We start from the raw sequence: 25,813 nt of genomic DNA on the forward strand, positions 1-25,813 counted from the left end.
TCATTAAACTAGACTTTTCTTTAGAGGCTCCTTACCGTACAATCAGTGAAGAATCCATTCCCCTGCTAAAAAAAGAACTATTTTAGAATATTCTTTATTTGTATGCTTTTAGGGTGTGAAAAATATTTAAAACTGAGCTTTTAAGAGAAAAAAAACAGATTGCTAGATTTTTTTTATAAATAAGTGTTCTTTTTTTAAATCCCAGTTTTGCTTAAAAGCTGAGCTTTTTGTATGGATACCCTCTCCTGCCACACACATACGTATATTTACTTTATAGTTGAAGAATGCTTACTTAGTTGGGTCTCTCAGTGGGACTAAATAATTCTTTTTTTTTCATAGAAGCAAAATTTGATGTGGAGATTGCTTAAAGAAATTGCCCATTGTTAATTGAAGTTCTACTTAATTATTGTGGGACTACACCATAGCCTTCAAATTTCCCAATTGTTTTATCATTTGATAATACTTTGCCTTTCAGACCAGAAAATATGCAAATGATTTTTTTTCCTACTAGCTTGGTGTGGGTATTCTGTTGATGCAGGCTCTGTACTGTTAATCCAGCATATTTTTGGAAGTGATTAATGATTCCTGGATGTTGTTCATGGTAATGAAGATATTTAATGATTGTTTCCCTGATTTCAGCAACTATTAATGGCATGAGCAGTTTCAAGTCCCTTTGACATAAGACTTTCACTTGGTTTCCATTTTAAACATTTTTTCAGATGTTCGTCTTCTATATGTCTTTGTGCTATACAAATTTGCTAAATCTGAAATAATTTTTTCTGTGAATTTTTTTTTCATGGTGGTCCTATTTGGTTAGCAAAATTGCTTTGGTTCTCCTTTATTATACTTGAAAAACAAAGGTAGCATTTTAAATGATTATTTTACTTGTTTTATGTTTGAGTAAGGGTTTTAAATGTCTGGCAATTTTAAGGTAATTCTTTTTCAGTTTACTTTCTCTTTATAGTGCAGGTAAGTATTGTAAGTCAAGTATAATAGAGGTGTCTAGCCACTAGAGAGGATCTGTTTGTGAATATCTAAACTGGTTGCAGTTGCCACCAGCTCTCTTTTCTATGCTAGAATTCCTAGCAAGCAAGGAAATATGGTCAGTAGTGATCTCTCTGCTTAAGATATAAACATTATATTCAGCCCTCCTTACCTGTTCTCTGTTCTTTGGTGATATTGGGACATCCAGATAATGAGAAGTAGCACCCATCCCCCCCAAAAAAGAGGGGAGAGTGGATTTTCTAGTGTTAGCCAGAAGAGTTCATTTTTCTGACTTTATATATGTCTTTGTCTTTAGCTTTGCATTTTAAAAATAAAATTGAGACAAATAAATTCTTTGTTTTTACTAGTTCAGGTATAAAAATATTGAACTAGTTCTTTTATATGATCAAACTTCCTAAATATATATCAATGTTAATATTTTTTTTCTTAAAATTTCCTCTAAAACTGGCCTAAATTTTTACATAAAATCAGGGAATACACCTTTTGTAATTTGAGCCCATGTATGAATTGTTCATAAACTGTGGGTTCTTAATTTCATGCAGCTTTTATTTTTCTACTCCTAAATTTTTTTTTTTAAAATTATTTGATACCAATTTTAAGAAAACAGTGATGTTTTTCACTAACTGCAAATATTGTTGAACATGTGACATAAAAATGTTTCAGGCTGTTGTTTAGCTTTTGGTTATTTAATGACTTCATTATCTCATGAATGCCACTCTTTTTAGGTACAGATCATTATGCCTTAATTATATTTTTTCATAGAAAGGTTCATATCAAGGTACTAATTTTGAACCAGAGTTAAAAAAAAATACTAATAAGGATTTTGAAGATGAGGAATTCCTTTGTAAATGTATGAAATGTTTTATTTTTTGTTCTTAACCCTGAAGTACATAACATTTATTAAAACAAAGCCTCTCACCCTACTAGGATATGTGTGCACCACCCTGTTCTCACAAAAAATAATCAACATTTTTTGGCTGTAGTCATTTTAATTTTTTCACATGTCAACCTTTTATATATGGTACAATGTTTTAGTACTACATTTATTTAGACAGTTTTTTCTATCTCTAAAGGGCGTGCATTTAAACCTATCTTATTCAGAATTCTGTTTTAACTGTTCTTTTGCAATATTGTGCACATAATGTAAAAAATAATTTGAAAAATTTGTGACCTTTGTGTATGGATGCACAGAATTTTCAACTTCTAAAAATGTATTTTTCATTTAGCAACTTTCTTCAAGCCTGTTTTCAGAACCTCTTATAAAATATAACAGTAGATTGTAGGATGTATCTGAGATGGCCTGTTAGTGCACTTTAGGGGGATGACACATACTGGACTAAAGATCTAACTCTTTGTTTTTAATCTTTAAAAATCAAAGCTTGAATTCTTTCATTTCTAAATATACATATTGGAAATCCGTGAAATACAGATATCTTTAAGAATGTGACTGTAGTGTATTGGCCCAAGCACTCATTAGCACAGTAGTAGTAAATGAGTACAGAATGTAGCACTGGTATAGTAAAATTAGTAGCAGATTGGGATTCAGGATCTTAGGTCCTACTCCTGGCTTTGCCACTAACTAGCTTTGTTTCTTTGGCCAAGTCATTTCCCCTCTTTAAGCCTGTTTCTTCCTCTGTAAAATGACAGAGTTAGACTTTAAGGTCCCTTCTTCTAGCTCTAACATTTTGTGTTGCTTTTGTAATGGCTGTTTCTCTAAAACTCCCTGGTGTAAGAGATCTTTCTCTTGATCCCTCCTTTTTAAGAAACTCAGTGTTTTGAATTATCGATTTACCTACCAGCAAGAGGCAGTTTACTTTCTTTTTCTGTTTGAGTTCTTAAACAAGAGACATTACTGATTTCCTTTGTAGATAGGATCAGAATGAATAAAGGCTTTCTTGACTCTCTCTCTCTCTCTCTGATTGCTCGTTTGTCTTTGCATTGTTGGGCTCATTCTTTATTTATTTATTTTTTTGTTTTATTTTAGTAGGTGAAGGTGCAAGGTGTAATAGGACATTATCTTCGTATTCATTATGTGACTTAGAAGGCTTAGCTTGTTTGGGTTTTGGGGTTCTATTATTTATTCTCTCATGCACCAGTTCCGATCATTGTTTGTTTGTGGGTTTTTACCCTCCCTCCCGTATGTTTTGCTTTCTCCCCCTTCCCTTCCCTCCCTTTCAGGAAAATGGAGGAGTGGCTCCATTACTTCCAGCTCTGCCCAGGTTTTCTGCCACAAGAGTGGCACAGCCTGTGCCTCTAATGCTTCTGATAGAGTCGTGACTGCTTTGGATGCTACACCTGCCCCAAGATGTAATGTTGAGCATTGAGATTCCAGGGGCAGTACCTTGTTGCCTGGATGATTTTCTCAGAAACGTCCTGGAAAGCCTCAAGAAAGGAAACTTCAGAGCAAACAGAATCAACTAGGGATCATGACTATACATCCATCACATGCATACCAGCATGGGTCCAGCCGAGGCCTCCAAAATGATGCTTTGCCAGCCTCAGCTGGTTCTCAAGTGATGATGTCCTTGAAGTCTCTGTGGCCCGTGACTCAAGAGTTAAGGTAGTGGAGTTTCCCTTAAAGCATCTCACAGCAGGCTTTGTAGATGGGACACATCTCACCTCAACATGTTTGCTGAATACTCAGGTTGAAGGTCAGCCTCAGCCCTTAGGCCTTTAGGCCCTTAGGCCCTTCAAGTTAAGTTCTAACTTTGAGTTGTAGGTTTTGTGATAGGCTAGGTTTATGATACAGAGGGTCTTTGACATATTGGACTTGATCTATCAGCCATAATTTATGTAAAATAATTTAACTTTATTATTCTTTTGGGGGCTTAAGGTATATAGCTATATATTAGGCTTTCCTTTGGTCGAAAGGTGTTAGAGGGCAAATTTAAAACATCTTAGTTGAGGTAAAGCTTAGGGAGTTTCCATCAATCTGTAACTTTCAGTTTGGAGAAAAATTATCATTCTCTTAAGTTTGTAATTTTTTTCTGCTTCTAAAATATCTGTGATTGTTCTATATCTTATGGTCTTACTGAAGGTTGATAAATGAAGTAATTCTTCATTGTGTGGATCTCATTTCATTTTCCATGATTTATTAGTTGATATAACATCTCATTATCTTATGTATATCATATTTCTTAGTTTCTTCACAACAGTTCAGAATTATAGTATGAATTAGGTAGGTTTATATATTCTGACCCTCCATTTAGTAGACATATCAGAGGAGTCTAGAGTTTGAAAGAAGAAACATTATGTGGTTTATTAAAATTAACAACCAAGTCTTTACAGTTAAAAAGAAATTTAAGACATTTTTTAAACTTGTAAATAGAAACTGAAATGAGGTGATTCAGCTAACCCTTAGAAGTAACTAAATTAGTAATTGTGTTTTTGTTGGCTATTATTGTACCAACCAAATGGTGATATAAGATCTATTAACTGCAAGTAAACTATGTTTTTCTATTTGTAATCTAGTATCCAGTGCTTCATGTTATATACACACACGTGCATATACACACATGTGGGCATATTTATTCATTCCAGAACAGTGGTTTTACTCAAATTGGCCTGAGAAAGTTTTCCCTTGTTCATAGGAAATGACAATGTGGTTTGTATTAAAGATGATTTTAGGGAGTTCTTCCAGAAAGATGCTTTTAATAAATTTGAAGACCCACCCTTTATTTTGAAACTGTTTCCTAATTTGTGGAGGGTGTGTTTATTTTATAAAATGATGAAAATAAATGTTATTTGGGTTTAAATTTTTTTCTTGGCAAAATGAAAAGGCTGGCAGCCCTGTATTAGTCCTCATTATTAAAACATTTACTGTATGCAATCCAAGTCAGCAAACTACTGATGTAGAAGTTTAAGAGCAACACTTAATAGCTCAACCCCAGTAGGATTTAAATCGAAGTGATCTAATCTCCACTTCATTAAAATGCAAATCAGGGTGGAAACTCTGAGAAAAGGTAGCTCATCTGTGGTTTCCTTTTGCAATTGGTAACTTTCTGTGTTGTCTAAGTATTTCTGATCCATCTGTTTAGAGGGGAAATACCCAAAGGCATATAATAAGCATTTATGGAAGTGATTACCTATATTGTTTGCTCATTCTGTTTAGGTACCTTTGCTATATATCTTTATATAAATAACAATGAACAGTCTTCCTTTCAAATAAAGTTAAGAAGGCATTAACATGCATTAACATCTCCTACCATTGAAAGAATTCTTGATGGAAATGTGAGTGCATGTTAAGAAATAAAAAGAGAAGTTTCTAACCCAAAAATAACAAAAGTTCCGTAATTCCAGCTGCAAGTTTTGGCAGAGCTAGAGAATCAATCTTGATTGCAGAGTGGATGTTTATCCACATAGAAGTTAATTCATAGAAAATCAAGAATCATGTTAACTTTTGAACCTTTCTGCAACGTATTCCTTTGTTAGTGTGATTTATGAATTTATGTCAAAATGTGCAAAATACCTCATCTGGCACAAAAGCTGCTTTTATCTTACATTTTCATATGTCTTTCTTCAGTGCAAACATGGAAATTTACTAGGAATTTATTTTATTTTTATATAAGATGGTATTAGCTAAAGAAGTATTTTCTTGTGCTTTTAGTAGTTGATTTTTTCATTAGCAAATTGGTCTTTGAGGAGTATCTTGAGAAATTTTGGACTGAGTGAGGCTAATGCACTGTCTGCTTTTTTCGAAAGTAAAAACTCATTTATGATAATTTGTGTTCTTTTAAGTGTGAACGTGGTTAATAGCACCCTTGCCCCTTCTCTGCCCTAGTTTGAATATTATTAGGGATTTTTTTATGCTTCAATACTTAATATGTGTTGTGTGCTTTTATTTGATTAAAAGAATTTATGAAATAAAATGAAATTTAAGGGCCAAAAATATTATCCACCAACTTGAGGCACTGTTTCATAATAAAGTGGTTTATTACACACTGATTTTCTAAGAACGTATTTTGCTGTTAAATAAATCCTCTCATTTGGAGTTTTGTGTTGGACTGACATTTGTCTGAATGAATTGATTTAGTATTGTGGGCCTGTCTGGTATTGTAGTTGTTGGATGATGGCAGGAGAGGAAGTATAGGATTGGAAGGTTATCCAGCATGAAGCTGCAATTGGTCAAAATAGTAGAAATGTCCCTGAGATTTTTCAGTATATTGCAGAATTGTATAGAATTGGGGGGAAATCAGTGCTAAGAGCATTTTCAAAAGTTTTCATTGGTAGCTTAGGTTAAAACATGGTTTTGGTAGATTTTATTTACAATAAAAAAATCTATTGACACATTTATTTTCATTTTGATACAAAGAATACTTTTTATTTTTAGTTTGTTATACTTCACCACCAAATGTATAATTTTTATTGTCTTTTTACTTTCAAGAATTGCCAAGAAAATGCTTTTAGAAGAAATTAAAGCCAATCTTTCCTCCGATGAGGATGGATCTTCAGATGATGAATCAGAAGAAGGGAAAAAAAGAGCTGGAAAACACAATGAAGAAAACCCTGGAGATGAGGGTGAGCACCCCAAAGAGAAGTATCGGATGTCATAATTAGATTATTTGACCAATTCAGTCTTTGAAGACTGTCTGACCATGAAATCTCTTAATACACACATTTGAAATTTATTAAAAAGTTTAAAACTGTACTACCTTTGCCTCTTTTGAGTATCTGGTAATAATTGTGCATGTTTTGTCAGTTACTGACAATAAACACATGATTTTTAAAGCAGAATAGTTTTTACTTTTTAAATCTACTAATTTGCATTGGTGTTACTTAATATTTAAAAACAGTAATAGATCAAGTTTGATGTATGAGATTGCCTGGTATCACCAGTGATACCAAGATAAGTACATAGCTCTGATCTTTTCCATAAGTTGTGGTAATTGTCAACAAATAAAATACGTAGTTTTGCAAAACATTTTTAAGGAAAAAAGGCTGAAGGTTTTACTGATATATTTTCTTCATTTAGAAGCAAAAAATCAAGTCAATTCTGAATCAGATTCAGATTCTGAAGAATCTAAGAAGCCAAGATACAGACATAGGCTTTTAAGGCACAGGCTGACTGTGAGTGATGGAGAATCTGGAGAAGAAAAAAAGATGAAGCCTAAAGAGCACAAAGAAGCCAAAGGCAGAAACAGAAGGAAGGGTAAGACATTTAAATTCTGATAGTAAGGAACATACATACTGGTTTTATAAACTAACTATAGTAGTGAAATTTAAGTACCTATGCTGCAACAGTTGACTACCTATATCAAGTATCAGCACACTGACAACAACTATTCTGTCAGTGTGAAATAAAGAATTTAGAGTGGGAAGATAACCCAGAGACTTGAGAGATGACACAAAGAATATTTTTAACCTTTAGTAGTCATCATACACATTTAGATTAAAAAGAAAAATACAGTAATAATTAAAATATACATTGATATTATGTAGAAAATAGAACTGCCTGTAACTGCAGGAAGAAATAATGCTTTCCTGAGGAAAGATAGAGGATGCAGTTAATTTGGATAGATTTATGCAAGCTTAAGAGTCTGAATCCTTCTGCATTGAGTGCTTACATGTTTCTAGCATCATGGTAAACATTGAGGATACAAAAATGAATAAGGAAATCATGGTCTTATGTGACGGTTTTCAATATGCAGATCACTTGGAGAATTTAAAAATATACCTGTGACAGGGCTCCATCCCAAGCCAATTATAGCATAATTGGTGGTGGTAGGACCTCAGTATGTATCCATGTGTTTTAAAAGCATCTCTGATATAATTCTGACATCTAGCCAGGTTTGGCAGTCACTGGTTTAGTAAGAATTATTGACACTAATATTACAAGAAATTTTACAGCACCATGAGGGTTGTCTTCTATAATAGAGTATTGTATAATGTGGCACAAAGAGAATTTCTTTAGTTTCTTGGGGGATAGGGGTGTCTCCAGAGAAGGCTTCACAAAGATGAAGCATTTCACTACCAGATCAAGTTCTAAGTGGAGAGCAGGTAGATGTGAAGATTTATAATACAAACAGGGATAAACTTTTAAAAGCCTCTTCAAAATGTTTAGCACATGGTGGAGGGGATGCAGTTAATGCTATAGCTGGAGTATAGGAAGGAGTAGGGAATGGAACAGCAGGAAATTAGGCTGGACCAATAAGACAGAGACCAGATACTGGAGATCCTTGTAAGCCTGTGTTTCTCAAACTGAAGTACTTGGCAGTGGACTTAGATAGGTACATGAGGCTATAGAGTAAACATGGTACATCTGTTTGGTGTGTTCATTTTACTTGAGAGTTGAGGGAGAGCATTCTTCAATTAAATAATCATTTATTGGGCAGTTAAATGTGAAATTTGCTTGAGAATTTTGGTTAACAAATTCAAAGAAAGTTTTTTCTTCTTTGGGGTAGAGTCTGAAGACTTTAGTGCCAACTCCCAGAGGGTAGATTAGCTCTTCCTTACCACTAGGAATACAAAAGCATTTTTGGAAGTGTCTGAGAAATGCAATAGGCTCTATAGGCTGGAGAGCCATTGAAAGATTTTTAAATTTTTTTTTAATTTTAAGAACTATTTTTATATTATTGCAATATTGAGATCTAATTCACAAACCATATAGTTTATCTGTTTAGAGTACAGTTGTTTTTAATATATTCACAGAGGAGTGCCACCATTTTTTAAAAAACTTTTTATTTAAGATATACATACGGAGAAGTGAGTATTTCATAATTGGACAGCTTGATGAACATGTATGGCACCTAGATAAAGGCACAGGATATATTCATTACTAGCACTCAAGAATCACAACTTCAACACAACCACTCATTTTCCCATTGAAACATTTCAACCAAGGATGAAATGTGGTCAGATTAGTTGTCTGTGAGACTGTGAGCATTGAATCTTATTTGAAAGTTATTGCTATAGTTGATGCCAAATGTGATTGTCATGGTATATGTGTAATATAATAGTGGGATTACCCAATGAAGCTGTAATGTGCAACTAGAGGGCTAAGGAGAGAATCTTGGAATCCTGAACATTAAAAGAGTTATCGAGCAACAGTTATCCATCCATTAAGGAAGAAGAGGAGGGTTTCCCTGGCCCCCACATATACTTAATATGTCACGGATATTTTCATGTTAATAAATAAATACTAGTACCTCATTTTGTGAAGGCTTATCTCATAAATTTCTTTGCAGCATGACTGCAGGCTGGTCTTTTAGATTCTGTAAAGGAGCTGAGCAATTTAACATGTTACGTAACAATGTGAATTCCCAAGCGTCTTCAACAAAAGAAGAAATATTTTGCCTCTGAGGCTTAGCTCAGGGTATAGAATCCTTTAGTAGGCCAAATGCATTTGAAATTTTTATTGAAACCCAAGTTTTCTGTGACCTATGTTTCCACTGTTTTCTCTTCTCTGAGTAGTACCCACATGTTCTGTGTGTGTGTGTGTGTATTTGTTCATATGTGTAGAAGGGAGTAAACTAAAATCCCATCATATTTGTGTTTCTAATATGAATTGTGATCATAGTGATTGATACTACATTTGGAGTTGAACGATTTTCCAAGTTTTGCAAACTCTGGTGTCCCTATATTGTCTGGAAACTTAAGTTGTACAATGGGGAGAAATCAGAAACAGATAGCTTAATCAAATGTAGCGTGTGAACTTTAATTTTCACCTAAATTTGAAAAAAGTTACAAAGGTTATATTGATGATAATAAAAAAATGAAATTATTGCCTTTATAGTAGATGATATTAAGTTGATATTTCCTGAAGTCTAATAATGAGATTTAGGTATGTAAGATAGTATTCTTATGCTTAAAGATTAAGTGTCATGATACCTGCACTCAGTTTCAAATGGTTCAGCGCAAAAAAGTGTATGTGTATGTTCAGAGAGAAATAAAGGAAATGTGGTAAACAGTTAATAAGTGAATTTAGGAGAAGGGATACAAGTGTTCACTCAACAATTCTTTCAAATTTTTGATTGGTTTGAAAGGTACAAAATCAAATGTTTGATGAAAAATTAATACTTAAAAGTCTTAAAATTGTATTTCACAGGATTTGCATGTGCATGCATGTGGATATATGTTCTCCCAAATTTCCAGTTACTTGACGTTTCTCTTTTATTATTTTTTGTTTTTTTTATTGTGGTACAATATACATAACAAAATTTTAACCATTTTTAAGTGTGCAATTCAGTGGCATTAATTTATTTACATTGTTGTGCAACCATCAACACTGTCTCCGGAATTGTTTCATCATCCCCAACTGAAACTCACTAAACAATCACTCATCGTTTCTCTCTTCCCACATAGCAAGGCTTTATGTTGTTTATGCTTGCCTATGTTTTTTTAGATAGAACAGACCTTTGATTCTGATGTCAGCTCATGAGATGTATTCTAAAAATTTCTTATCTTGAAATAATTTTAGATTTATAAAAATGTTGCAGAAATAGTAGAGTTCTTGTATACCTTTCACCCAGATTCCCTAATTTAACACCTTATACTTACTATAATATGATAATCAAAATCAGGAAATTAACATTCATGCAATACTATTAACTAAACCAGGGGTTGGCAAACTACACCTTTAGGCTAAATCTGATCTTCTGCCGGTTTTGTAAATACAGTTTTATTGGAACACAGTCATATTTATTCAGTTACTGCTTTCCTGTGTTTACAATGACAAAGTTGGGTAGAGATGAGTGATTGCAAGAGACCATGTAGCCTGCAATGTTGAAAGTACTAACCATCAGACCTCTGACCTCTTTTGTAAACTATAGATCTTATTTGATCATTACTTTTCCCACTAATGTTCTTTTTCTGCCCTGGAATCCAATCTAGGATCCCACATTGCATTCAGTTGTTATATCTCCTTAATGTACTCCAATCTGTAATAGTTTGTCTTTTTTTTCATGACCTTGACACTTTTGAAGAATATTGATCAGTTATTTTCTAGATTGTCCATCTGTATATATTTGTCTAGTGTTTTCTCATGATTAGATTGAAGTTTTTACACATTTTGACAAGAATGCCACAAAAGTGATACTCAGTCTTTCTTGCTGTATCATACCAAGAGTATATGATAATATGTCCTATTACTGATAGTGTTAACCTGATTACTTGATTAAGTTTGTGTCTGCTGGGTTTTCCCACTGTTAAAAATAAGTATTTTTCAGTTCATATTTAATGAATAGCTTGTGGGGAGATACATTGAAACAATGCAGATACCCTGTTTCTCATCATACTTAATGTCCATTAATTTTAGCATCCATCTTGCCTGAGCAGTTTTTACTGTGATGTTTGTCTAGTGGTGATTTTATATTTCTTTTATTACATCTACATTTAGTAATTGTAAAGAAGAGCTCTTTCCATTTATTTATTTATTAATTTATTTATCCCATTACTTATATTAATATGGACTTATAACATATTTTTATTTTATTCTATGAGTTATAATCCAGTTTATTTTGTTGCTCAAATTGTTCCAGCTTTGGTTATTGGGAACTCCTTCAAGTTGGATCATGAGTCATTTGATTATGTCCCTATCGTTTTTTGAGCACTGCTTTACTTTCTGGCACCACAAGATATTCCAGGCTCATCCTGTATTTTCCCTGCCCAGTTTCCTCTGGCCAGAAAGATAGGTGTCTTCTCCTGGGGTTTTAGATGCCTGTGTCATAGTGGCAATTTTGGTATAGAAAAATAAAATTTTGGAGAGAAAAAAATAAAATTGAAGATTCACCTTTTATTGTCATGATATGCAGTGCTCAGCTTCTTTTTCCCAGTGCTATGATTAGAAATGGGGTTCTCCCAGAGTTTTGCTATCAGCACCCTCTGCATAGTTGTGGAATTCAGCCTGTCTTTCTGTCAAAAACCAGGAAAGAAAGGAGGAAAAAACCCCATGACATTCATAACCACCACCCCCTCAACCCCCCTTCAATTTTATAGGGATCATTATTTAAGTTTTGATTTCAGCCCCCAGTCTTTCTGCTGTTGTTTCCCTTTCAGAGTCCTTAGGTTGTTTCTTTATGTATTCTGTCTATAGTTTTTTGTTGTCATAAATGGCAGAGAGTCTGTAATTGCCTTTATTCCACCTTGGCCAGCCAACTTTGCTTGTTTTGAATAACCAGAGTTCTTTTATTGACAGGTAAATTCTCGTTTTGTCAATTTGCATACAATTAATACTTACATTTTAATAAAGAAATATAGTTTTAGAACCATAGTTGGAATTCATTTGAATTCTTTATAAATACCATTTGAATCATTAACTGGTCTAATCTATGTGATGTAATATCTGTTAATGTATGTACTACACATATTCCCATAGTGCTTGAAGTTTTAACGTGAAGTTATTGACAAATTAAGTGAATTGAATTTCTATTAGGAAGTATTTAATAACTTTTAATACATATTTTTAATTCAAGTGAGCAGTGAAGATTCTGAAGATTCTGATTTTCAGGAATCAGGAGTTAGTGAAGAAGTTAGTGAATCTGAAGATGAGCAACGGCCCAGAACAAGGTAAATATATTGTTTTTTCAAAAATTTTAGAAATTAATCTGAATAACCATGCTTCAGTTTATTTGTAGAAAGTTTGCTGTTACTAATTTAACATTTTGATTTGAAACTAATTATTAAAATTATTAATTAAAATAGTATATATAAAAATATATGTAACAACATACTACGTATAGTTGAATTGTATGTTCTAAACTAAATTGTATAGTGGGCTTTCAGAGTGAAAAACACTCTTGACTGTATTTTGTTGTTGTTGGGGAAGTTGTAGTGTAATAGGGAAGAGACTCTTATCGACAAACCACCTCAATCTAACTCCTGGTTTTACTACTTTCTATTTGTATAAATACTCTGTGCTTCAGTTTCATCATCTGTAAAATGGGAGATTACTACTATCTACCTTATTGATTATTGTGAGCATTAATTGAGATGGTTCATGTAAAGTGCTTACAATAGTGCCTATTTGGTAAAGAGTAAGTGCTCCATGAATGCTAATTATTGGTCTTAGTATTACTACTAGTATTATAGTAATTAATATATGCTTGTTCTCTCAATACACATAGGTACTGGTCTAGATTACTAGTTATTTAAAATTTTACTTCCTTCTTAGCATAGTATTTTAAATAATACTAACCATTCTAAGAAATTTTTTATTTCCTCCAGAATAATATGATACTTCTGTTGATTTATCAATTTGTGTTTGTGTGAGTATGCATATGTATGCCTATGTAGGTGTCTGCACTGGTAAATTTTTAAAACATTTGAAGTTTTTAAGATTAGTATTTACCAGGTTGTGTCTGGAATATAGCAATATACTGTACTTTAGGGAAATACAAAATAACAACAGGATACAATAAGAATTTAAAAAACTGAGCTGGAATACACGTAACACAAATTTTACCAGTTTATAGTATAGAATACCATGGTTTTTAGAATATTCACAAAGTTGTGCATCTACCACCACTATCTAGTTTAAGAACATTTTCATCACCCCAGAAAGAAACCCGTACCCCTTAGCAGTCATTTTGCATTCTTCCTGCTTCTTATCCCCTGGCAAAAACTTATCTGCTTTGTGTATGGATTTGCCTGTTCTGGACATTTCATATGAATAGATTCATACAGTATGTGTCTTTTTTATGAATGGCTTCTTTCAGTTAGCATAATGTTTTCTGTGTTTATCCATTCTGTAGCTTGTATCAGCATTTTATTCCCTTCTAAATTATTTATCATACATATACATACATATATTCCTTTTCATATTCTTTTTCATTATAGGTTACTACTAAATTATTTTTAATGGTGGGAAAATATATATAAAACTTACCATCTTACCCATTAAGTGTACACAAATAGTGTTATGCACATTCACATTGTTCTGCAACCAATCTCCATAATTTTATCTTGTAAAACTGAAACTATTTATACATTAAACAATAACTCCCTATTCTCCTTCCCCCCAGCCCCTGGTAACTACCATTCTACTTTCTGTTTCTATGAATTTGACTACTGTAGGTACCTCATATAAGTGGAATCATACAGTATTTGTCTTTTTTGTGACTAATTTATTTCACTTGGTACAGTGTCCTCAGGCTTCCATGTTGGAGCATGTATCAGAATTTCTTTCTTTTTTAAGGCTGAATAATGCTCCATTGTCAGTATGCACCATATTTTGTTTATCCTTTCATTCATTGATGAACTCTTGGGTGGCTTCTACCTTTTGGCTATTGTGAATAATGAACATGGGTGTATATATATCTTTTCAAGTTCCTGATTTCAATTCTTTTGGTTATATATCCAGAAGTGAAATTGCTGGTTCTTATAGTAATTCTATGTTTAACTCTGAGAAACTGCCACACTGTTTCTCATAGGAGCTGCACCATTTTACATTCTCACCAACAGTATATAAGTTTTCTACTTTATCTGCATCCTCACCAAAGCTTGTTATTTTCTAGGGTATTTTTTCAATACTAATCATCGTAATGAGTGTGAAGTGTGGTGTCTCGTGGCTTGAATTTGTATTTTACCTAATGGTTAGTGATATTGAGTATCTTTTCATGTGCTTTCATGTGAGTTAGATGAGACAGAATCCTGTCTCTTGGGCAGCCCCTAGACAAGCCAGAACGTTGCAAGCAAGTTCCACTCTTCCTTCCTGTGGAAGAGCTGGAAATTGGGCAGCTTTCTCCTGACCTTGTTGAGCTGAGCAGGGAAAGGGATGGGGCCAATTTGAGCAGAAATGCTATGAAATTTCCTCTCATTTTTAAGTGTAACTCATGGTTAGATGTTCACTTGTTTGCTGCAGGTTCTTAACTGGTTTCTAGAGTTCTCACATAGTTGGTTTTGGTTTTGGTTTTGGGTTTTTTGTTTGTTTGTTTGTTTTTTGCCATATGTTGTTTATTTTGTGTTTCTGTGGGAGAACAAGAGCCTGAAACTTACTCATCCACCATCTTACTGAGGTTACCTGGCTACTCCATTACTTTCAGTGGCTGAATAATATTCCATTGTATGGATAATACCACATTTTGTTTATCCATTTATCTGTTGATGGACATTAGGATTATTTCCACTTTTTGGCTATTATGACTAATACAGTTATGAACATTTGTATACGATGTTTACACAGTATGCTGTTTTCATATTTGTTCATAGGAACAGTATCCATGAGTGGAATTGTTTGGTCATAGTCATATGGTAACACTGTGCTTAACTTTTTAAGGAACTGCCAAAATGTTTTCCACAGTGGTACACCATTTTACATTCCTACCAGCAATGTACCAAGCTTCCAATTTCACTATATCCTTACCAAAATGTACCATTTTTGTTCTTTTGGTTATAGACAACCTAGGGGGTATGCATTGGCGGCATCTCATTGTGATTTTGATTTGCTTTCGTCAAATAACTAATGATGTTGAGCATTGTTTCATGTGCTTACTGACCATTTGTCTATCTTCTTCGGAGAAACATCTATCATAATTATTTTCCCAATTTTTAATTTAGTTGTCTTTTTATTGTTGATTGGTAATAGTTCTTTTTATATTTTGAATACAAGACCCACAGCAGATGTATGATTTGCAGATAGTTTCTTCTGTTCTGTGGGTTATCTTTGCACTTTCTTGACAGTATCCATTTATACACAAAAGTTTTTAAATTTGATGAGTCAAATTTATCTGGTTTTTTTTCTTTGATTGCTTGTGCTTCTGGTGCCACATCTGAGAATCTAATCCAAGGTCACAAAGATTTATGGCTTTGTTTCTTTGACAAGTTTTATAGTTTTAGCTCTTATACCTAGGATTTTGACTCTTTTCCCCCTATAATCTCCATGAAATTTTATTTAAGAAAGCTTCTTGGGGGAGAGTATAGTTTAGTGGTATAGAACCTGCTTAGCATGTACAAGGTCCTGGGTTCAATCCCTAGTACCTCCATTTAAAAAAATAAACAAACTTAATTACCTCCCCCCTAAAGAAAAAAAGCTTCTAGTTTTGTATATTTAGATGGTTCTCACTATTTTCTACTATAAATACTACTGTCATAAAATATTTACATATTCCATGTAGAGTTACAGTAATATATTTATTACACTATTATGTAATATACATAAAATATACACACATATACATTCATGTATATGCGTGTGTGTGTATTCACACACTTGTCTGATTATTTCCTTAGAGTAAATTTCTGAAAGTGACATTGTTGGGTCAAAGTTGTGCAGTTTTAAGGCTTGTCATACATATTTTCATACTGTATGAAAATTCATAAATTTTTCTTCCCCTAGCAGAATATGTAAATAACCATTCCTTTACTCTTTTAACAATAAAAAAAATGAGCAGCCTGTTAGATAGAACATATAAGGGGGAGGGTATAGCTCAAGTGGTAGAACATGTGCTTAGCATGCATGAGGTCCTAGGTTTGATCCCCAGTACCTCCTCCAAGAATAAATAAATAAAGTTAATTACCTCCCCCCAACAACAACAAAAAAAAAACACAAAAAACAAAAAAGAACATATATCTTAGGGAAACTATGATCCATACAGAGTTAATGTTTTACATGGTGCAAGATAGGGGTTCAACTTCATCCTTTTGCATGTAGATAACCAGTTGTCTCATCACCACTTGTTGAAAAGACTGGCCTGTTGAATTGTCTTGATACCCTTGTGGAAAATCAATTGACCATAAATATAAAGTTCTCTCTTCTCTTTTTTTTTTTTTTTTTGCATTTTTTTTCTTTTTTTTTGTTAATGGAGGTACTGGGTACCTCTGTTCCCCTAAAGTTTTATTTCTGAACTCTCATTTCTCTTCCATTGATCTGTATGTCTATCCTTTATGCCAGGAACATACTGTATAGATTAGTGTAATTTTGTATACCAATTTCTAAGTGCAGAAGTACTTTTCTCACCAAAAGTTGTTGTTACTGGTTTCTTTTTTAAATTTATATGAGCTGATATGAAGAGAATAGTGTCTAACTTTTATAATCTGCTTTGTTTTTTTTAAGAGGTGGTGAATATTTTTCATGTGTATTTTGGCCATTTATATTTCTAAAGGCCCTCCATCCATCTTATTACTCATATGCTAAACCTCCCCCTCTGAATAACTTAAAATGTTGATCAGTGGATTTCAAATTAAGGGTTATCCTTTTGAACCTACTGAAGTTTTTTTTTGCTTTTTGTTTTCCTTTATCTTTTTGGGGGAATGCAAACAAAAACAGTTCTGAAATAGTACATAATTCATTTAAGGAAATTCATCATGAAATATTTTATTTTGCATTTTAAATCTTCTTTAGGTCTGCAAAGAAAGCAGAGTTGGAAGAAAATCAGCGAAGTTATAAACAGAAAAAGAAAAGGAGACGCATTAAGGTTCAAGAAGATTCATCCAGTGAAAACAAGGTAATACTGAGATTTACCATGTGCTTGAATTATAACTGTTACAGTAGATCATAGTAAAATATGTTATTACCGCTTCTGTATTCTGTTCATTAGTTGAATTTTACTGATTTATTTACATTTTACACTTTTGTAGATTGATTTATTGAATGTATAAATATGCAGAAGTATTAACTTTGATGTATTATCATTCTTTTTCTGTTTCTTAACTAAATCTAATGGAAATTTTAAGCTATGCTGATTCATTATCTGCATTCTTAGGGCTACAGAATTGATGTGCTGTCTGAAGACATAAAACATAACTCATGTGAATAAATTTCTTTTAGCAGTTAAGTTAGTCAATTTAAGCTTCTTGTATATAAGCAAAATTATATACAGTACAAGTCCTCCTCTGTAATGGTTTATTCTGTCCATCCTGTTCTCTTTTGCAGGGGTTCATTTTTTAAAAATGAACAATTTTAAAAATGTACAATTCAGTGGCCTTAATTACATTCATAATTGGAAACTCTGTACACATTAAACAGTAGCTCCCCTTTCCCGCCTACTTCCAGCCCCTTATAACCTCTACTTCTAATTTCTATTCCTGTGAATTTGCCTTTTTTAGGTGCATCGTATAAATGGAGTCACATAATATTTACCCTTTTATGCCTGGCTTATTTCACTGACATAACGTTTTCAGGGTTCATCCATGTTGTAGCATGTATCAGAGTTTCCTTTCTTTTTAATGCTGGATAATGTTCCATTGTATGTATATATTACATTGTGTTCATCCGTTCATCTCTTGATGGACATTTGGGTTTTTCTACCTTTGGCTATTTTGAATAATGCTACTGTGAATGCGGGTGTACAAATATCCGTTTGAGTTCCTACTTTTAATTCTTTTGGTTATAATTGGAGAAGTGGAATTGCTGATCATATGGTAATTCTGTTTAACTTTTTGAAGAACTGTCACACTTTTCCCAATGCACCAGGGCTTCAGATATTTTGAAATTCTCACCAACACTTATTATTTTCTGTTTTTTTCAAAATAATCATCCTAATGGGTGTGAGGTAGTATCTAATTAGTGGTTTTGATTTAAATTTCCCTAATGACAAGTGATGTTGAACATCTTTCATGTGCTTATTGTACATTTCTATGTTTTATTTGGAGAATATCTGTTCCAGTCCTTTGTACCCCTTTCAGGGTTTTTTTTTTAAACACTCTGTTTTATTGAAAAGTATAATTCTGAAGCTTTTCAGTATATTTTGTTCCATCTTTTTTGGTATATTAATTATTGGAATATGAAATGGATAAATTAGACAGCTTTGTAGTATTTACCTTTGATCATTTAAATTCCATAGAGTAATTCTGAAGAAGATGATAAAGAAGAAGATGAAGATGAAGAAGAAGAAGAAGATGAAAATGATGATTCTAAGTCTCCTGGAAAAGGCAGAAAGAAAATTCGAAAGATTCTTAAAGATGATAAACTGAGAACAGAAACACAGAATGCTCTTAAGGAGGAGGAAGAGAGGCGAAAACGTATCGCTGAGAGGGAGCGTGAGCGAGAGAAATTGAGAGAAGTAAACTAATTTTTATTTAGAATTTCTTTTTAATATATGACATTCATAGATTCATAGATATATTTCAAGAATAGGGTATTGTAATCAACCACAGATTTTTAGTTACAGTTACTTTTCCCTGTTTGCAGTATATTATGCAACTTTAAAATCTTCATTAGGCTATAGTAATATAATTAGGTGCATGGAAAGAGTTGGGATTCTCGAATGATCACCAGAGTGTTTTATTTGGGGAAGAAAAGTGTTAAAAAAGTATTGCTTAAATCCATAAAGGATTTTAAGTTTTTGAAAAAACTTTTTCTTGTAAAAAATTAATCAAATGTACTGGTGGAAGGAATGTTACTATAAATCTCTATGTATCCATTACACAGTTTCAACAAATACCAACACATGGACAGTCTTGTGTCTTCTGTTCTTTAATCTTCAGATTATTTTGGAGAAGGCTCAGTAATCATATCATTTCATCTATATATAGTTCAGAGTATACTGTTGAAAGATAAGGACCTTTTAAACATTACCACAGTACCATCATTACACTTAAAAATTAATAGTAATTTCGTATCATCAAATATCTAGTTAATAGTCAAATTCATTCACTTTTCTCACAAACATAGTAGTGATTTTTAAAAATAGTTGGTGTGAATCAGGATCCTAAGAATGTCTTACTACATATGTGTTGCATTTGGATACTTATGTTTGTATTTTTCTTTAAGCCAATACCATACTGTCTTAATTACTGTAACCTTATATTAAGTCTTGAAATTAGATACTGTAACTCCTACAATTTTGTTCCACTTTTTCAGAATTGTTTTGGCTATTCTCAGTTATTTGCATTTCCATATAAGTTTTAGTATCATCTTGTTAATTTTTACAAGACTCCTCCTGGAACTATTATTGGGATTGTGTTAAATCTTGAGATCACTGACATCTTAACAGTATTCTGTCTTCTGTTACATAAATATAGTATATTTCTCCATTTATTTAGTTATCCTTTTATTTCTCTTAGCAATGTTTTATGGCTTTCATTGTATAAACCTAGCACATATTTTTCTTAATTTATCCCTAGAAATTTATGTTTTCTGATATCATAGTAAATGAAATTTTAGGTGATTTAATGACCTCGTGTTCTGTGACCTTGCTGAATTCTCTTACTAATTCTAGTAACTTTTTTGGGGTAGATTCTTTGGTAGATTTTCTACATATACAATCATGTTGTCTATATGAAAACCATTTTATAAATTTCTTTCAAAATTACAGTTTATTTCTTTTTTAAATTATAAATGGGTGGTTAAATTCTTTAAATTCTTTTAAATGTATCTGTTGGAGTGACCTAGAAAAATAGTCTTGCATTGCTAGAATAAGCCTTGATTGGTCATAGTATATTACTCTTTTTCTATATTGTTGTATTTCTCTTGCTGTATTATTTCAGCAGGAGTTTTATTTCAATTTTAAGTAGGCATGTTAGTTTGTAAATTCCTTTTCTCATAGTATCTTTCTGGCTTTGCTATCACAGTAATACTGTTCTCATATAAAGTGAGTAGGGAGGTGCTCTATCTCATCTGTCATCTTAAAGCATGTTTGTAGGATAGATACTTCATTCTTAAATGTTTAATAGAATTCTCCAGTGGAGCTACAGGTCTGGAGTTTTCTGAGTTTTTAAAAAAATTTTAAACATATTTAGTTTGATAAATGTAGGGCTTTTTAGACTGTTTCTCCTTAGATCTGATTTGGTAAAATTTGTCCATTTCATTTAAATAGTTATATTTGTTGGTGAAATGTGTTGATACTATTCCCTTATTAAGTTTTTTTGTGGGCCTTGTCATGACATCTCATCTTTCATTTCTGCTGATAATTTGTGCCTTTTTTTTTGTCATGATTAGTCTCTGGAGATTTGGCAATTTTCAGCTTTGGATTTTTTGATTTTCTCTATTTCACTTTTTCAAATTTCATTGATTTCTACTCTATTTTTATTTTATTCACCTTTCTTTGGTTTTAATTTGCTCTTTTTCTAGCTACATAAGGTGGATTCTAGCTATTTTTTTAATATATAATTTAAAGGTGTAAAATTCCCCACTGTGCATACTGTTTTAAATACTGCATTGTATGAATTTTGATACTGTGTGTTTCACTTCTACTTTGTTCAGAATCTTTTCTAATTTAATTTATGACCCAGAAAATGATCTTTCTTTCTGGATATTCCATGTATACATCCTGCTGTTGTTGGGTGAAAATAGTCTATAAATTTCAGCTAGGTTATGTTGGTTGATTATATTCATTGATTATATATATTATATCCTTAATAATATTCTGTCTAATGTAGAGAGAGCATTGTTGAGGTCTCCAAGGTCATAATCGTTGATTTGTCATTTTCTTTTTGTAGTTCTGTCCAGTTTTTTTATTTCAATAGGTTGAAGCTCTGTTGTTAGGTACATGTACATGTAGGATTATGATATCTTTCTAGTGAATTGACCCATTATCAGTAAGTAACCTCGCTTTTTTATCTCTGATAATTTTACTTCATCTGAAATCTCTTCTATATGATAATAATATAGTCACATCATTTTCTTTTCAGGCATTTTACCATGAGAAGTTCCAGCATACAACAAGATTGACATAATTTCAGTGATTTCTAATAAACTCATGTCCTACATTGTTCTGTTGATATTTTACTGTACTTCATTTATCACGTTCTTATTTCTCTAATAATATCTCTTATCCATCATATTTTTATGCATTTCAGTGTTCGTTGCAGACATCATTTCACTTAACCCAAATGCTTTAGCATGTATATGTTTAGTTAGCATTCATATTTATTTACAAGTTTTTCTTTTTATGTAAAATTTATATACAATGAAACGTGCCAAAGTGTACAGTTGCTTTTGAAACACAATGAAATGCACAGATTAATGTATATATGTTTGTAGTTTTCTTCAAATTGCCTTTTTTCCTTTTACTTAATGTTTGGATAGTATTCTGTCCTCCCTCCATTGTGTCTGCACTTAAATGCAACACAGTTTATCTGTTGAATGGATGTACTGCTGTCAATGCTCTCCTTGCCAAATCTTTGGGGTATATTTAGGTTGTTCCATCATTTTCACTGAATTGAAGTATCCTGTTACATATTGGTATAACTTCTCTCGTTTGTGCTTCCTTGGGTTCTTTTTAAAAAAAATTACTATTTTAACTTTTTTTTAAATTGAAGTACCATCAGTTACAATGTGTCAATTTCTAGTGTATAGCACAATGTCCCAGTCATGCATATACATACATATATTTGTTTTCATATTTTTTTCATTAAAGGTTATTACAAGATATTGAACATAGTTCCCTATGATATAAAGCAGAAACTTTTTTAAAATCTATATTTATATATAGTGACTAACATTTGTAAATCTCACACTCTCAAATTTATCCCTTCCCATCCCCTTCCCCAGTAACCATAAGATTGTTCACGATGTCTGTGAATCTGTTTCTGTTTTATAGATGACATCACATTGTCCTTTCCTTTTCTTTTCCTTTTTTTTTTTTTAAATTCCACATATGAATGATATCATATGGTATTTTTCCTTCTCTTTCTGGTTTACTTCACTTAGAGTGATGATCTACAGTTCCATCCATGTTGCTGCAAATGGCATTATTTTATTCTTTTTTATGGCTGAGTAGTAGTACATTGTATAAACATACCACGAATTCTTTATCCATTAATTATCTTTTAAGTACATAGTTCAGTGAAATACATATTATGTAACCATCACCACCCACCACTCTTTTTCATGAATTTTTCATCACCCTACACAGAAACTCTGTACTCATTTAGCAATAAATCCTCATCCCCCTCTTCACAGTGTCTTGTAACCTGTCTTCTACTTTCTGTCTACAAATTTGCCTATTCTAGGTACCTCACGTAAGTGGACTCATACAATTTTTGTCGTTTTCTGTCTACCTTATTTCACATGGCCAAATGTTTTTGAAGATGCACCCATGTTATATTGACTATCAGAATTTCATTTCTTTTAAAGATGAGTGATACATTGTATGCATATACCACATTTTGTTCATTCATTCGTTGATGGATACTTGGGTTTCTACTTTTTGGCTGTTTTGAATAATGGTGCTATGAACATGAATGTACAAATATCTCATCAAATTCCTGCTTTCCATTCTTATTTTTAAAATATTTTATTGAAGTATAGTTGATTTAAAATACTGTGTTAATTGCAAGTGTACAGCAAAGTGATTCAGCTATATATATATATATATATACACACACACATTCTTTTTCAGATTCTTTTCTATTATATATTATTATAAGACATTGAATATGGTTCACTGTGCTATACAGTCAGTCCTTGTTGTTTATTTTACATATAGTAATACGTATCTGTTAAGCTGAAACTCCTAATTTATCCTGCACCGCCTTTCCTTTTGGTAATCATAAATTTGTTTCCTATATCTGTGAGTTTGTTCCTGTTATGTAGATAAGTTTATTTGCATCGTTTTTTTAGATCCCACATATAAGTAATGTGATATAGTATTCATATTTTCTCTGTCTGAATTACTTCACTTAGTGTGATAATCTCTAGATCCATCCATGTTGCTGTAAATGGCAATATTTCATGCTTTCATTCTTTTATAATGGCCAGGTAATATTCCGTTGTATTTATATACCACATCTTCTTTATCCATTCACTTAGACACTTAGGTCACTTCCATATCTTGACTGTTGTAAATAGTGCTGCTGTGAACAATGGAGTGCATGTATCTTTTGAAATTAGAGTTTTTATCTCTTCTGGTTGTATGCCCAAGAGTGGGATTCCTGGATCATATGGTAACTTTAGTTTTAGTTTTTAAGGGACCTCCATACTCTTCTCTGTAGTGGCTGTACCAGTTTACATTCCCACTTATGATATAGGAGTGTTCACTTTTCTTCACATCTTCTCAGCATTTATTATTTGTAGACTTTTTGGTGATGGCCATTCTGACTGATGTGAGATGATACAGCATTGTAGTTTTAATATGCATTTCTGTAATAATTAGTGATGTTGATCATCTTTTCATGTGCCTGTTGGCCATCTGTAGTTTTCTTAAGAGAAATGTGTCTTTTTGTCTTCTGCCCATCTTTAGATTGGATTGCTTGTTTTTTGATATTGAGCTGTATGAGCTGTGCAAAAGCTTTTAAGTTTAGTTAGGTCCTGTTTGTTTATTTTTCCTTTTATTTCCATTACTCTAAGAACTGGTTCAAAAAATATTGCTGTGATTTATGTCAGAGAGTGTTCTGCCTGTGTTTTGCTCTTGGAGTTCTGTAGAACTCTGTCTTACCTTTAGGTCTTTAATCCATTTTGAATTTATTTTTTATGTGGTGTTACAGTATGTTCTAATTTCATTCTTTCACAGATAGCTGTCCAGTTTTACCAGCATCACTTATTGACGAGACTGTCTTTTCTCCATTGTATATTCTTGCCTCCTTTGTTATTGATTAATTGACCATAAGTGTATGGGTTTATTTCTGGACGTTCTTTTCTGTTCCATTGATCTATGTGTCTGTTTTTGTGCCAGTACTATACTATTTTCATTACTGTAGCTTTGTAATATAGTTTGAAGTTAAGGAGCATGATTCCTCCAGCTCTATTCTTGTTTCTCAAGATTCTTTTGGCTATTTGAGTTCTTTTGTGTTTCTTTACAAATTTTAACATTTCCTGTTCCAGTTTTGTGAAAAATGTCATTGATAGTTTGATAGGGATTCCATTGACTCTGTATATTGCCTTGGGTAGTATGGCCATTTTAACAATATTGAGTCTTCCAGTCCAAGAACATGGTATATCTTTCCATCTCTGTTATCCTCAGTTTCTTTCATCAGTGTCATAGTTTTAAGAGTACAGGTCGTTTGCCTCCTTAGGTAGGTTTATTCTTAGGTATTTTATTCTTTTTGATGTGATGATAAATGGGATTGTTTCTTTAATTTCTTTTCTGGTATTTCATTGTTAGTGTATAGAAATTCAACACATTTCTGTATATTAATTTTTTATCGTGCAACTTTACTGAATTCATTAATGAGCTCTAATAGTTTTCTGTTAGCATCCTTAGGATTTTACATGTATGGTATTATGTCATCTGCAAACAGTGGCAGTTTTAGTTCTTCCTTTCCAGTTTGAATTCTTTTCTTTTTCTTGTCTGATTGCTGTGATGAATACTTTCAATACTATGTTGGATAGAAGTGGTGAGAGTGGGCATCCTTGCCTTGTTCCAGAATTTAGCAAGAAGACTTTAAGCTTTTCACTGTTGAGTATTATACTGGCTTTGGTTTTGTCTTAAATGGCTTTAATTATGTTGAGATATCTTCCCTTTGTACCCACTTTGGTGAGAGTTTTTAGGCTGAATGAATGGGTATTGAATTTTGTCAACTGCTTTTTCTGTATCTGTTGAGTTGATCTTGTGTTTCTTGCTTTTTCTTTTGTTGATGTGATGAATCACATTGATTGATTTGCATATGTTGAACTGTCCTTGTTCTGTTGGGATGAATCCAACTTGATCATGGTGTATGATCCTTTTTATGTGTTGTTGGATTTGGTTTACTGATATTTTCTTGAGGATTTTTGCATCTATATTTATTAAGAATATTAACCTGTAATTTTTTTTCTTTTTCTTTTTTGTGGTGTCATTGACAGGTTTTGATATCAGGGTGATGATGGTGGCTTCATAGTATGACTTTGGAAGTGTTCTTTTCTGTTTAGTCTTTTTGATGAGTTTGAGAAGGATTGGTGTAAGTTCTTCGTGTGTTTGGTAGAATTCCCGGTGAAGCCATCTGGTCCTGGACTTTTGTTTGCAGGCAGTTTTTTTTATTACAGATTCTGTTTCACTTCTATTGATTGGTCTGCTTA

At 32.5% G+C, this 25,813-nt stretch overlaps 1 protein-coding gene across 7 annotated transcripts in view; it reads left to right on the forward strand.

Annotated features, from left to right (window-relative positions):
* Positions 1-25,813, forward strand: part of ATRX (ATRX chromatin remodeler) — a 227,960-nt gene that overhangs the window by 89,672 nt on the left and 112,475 nt on the right. For all 7 annotated transcript variants that reach the window (XM_010987736.3, XM_031446239.2, XM_064483018.1 and 4 more), the window contains 5 exons: positions 6,389-6,522; positions 6,977-7,153; positions 12,414-12,507; positions 17,279-17,381; positions 18,720-18,938. In XM_010987736.3, coding sequence (XP_010986038.1) covers positions 6,389-6,522; positions 6,977-7,153; positions 12,414-12,507; positions 17,279-17,381; positions 18,720-18,938 — 727 coding nt within the window. The remainder of the gene's footprint in view (positions 1-6,388; positions 6,523-6,976; positions 7,154-12,413; positions 12,508-17,278; positions 17,382-18,719; positions 18,939-25,813) is intronic.

Source organism: Camelus dromedarius, chromosome X, assembly GCF_036321535.1.
Source record: "Camelus dromedarius isolate mCamDro1 chromosome X, mCamDro1.pat, whole genome shotgun sequence".
NCBI classification, from domain to species: Eukaryota; Metazoa; Chordata; class Mammalia; order Artiodactyla; family Camelidae; genus Camelus; species Camelus dromedarius.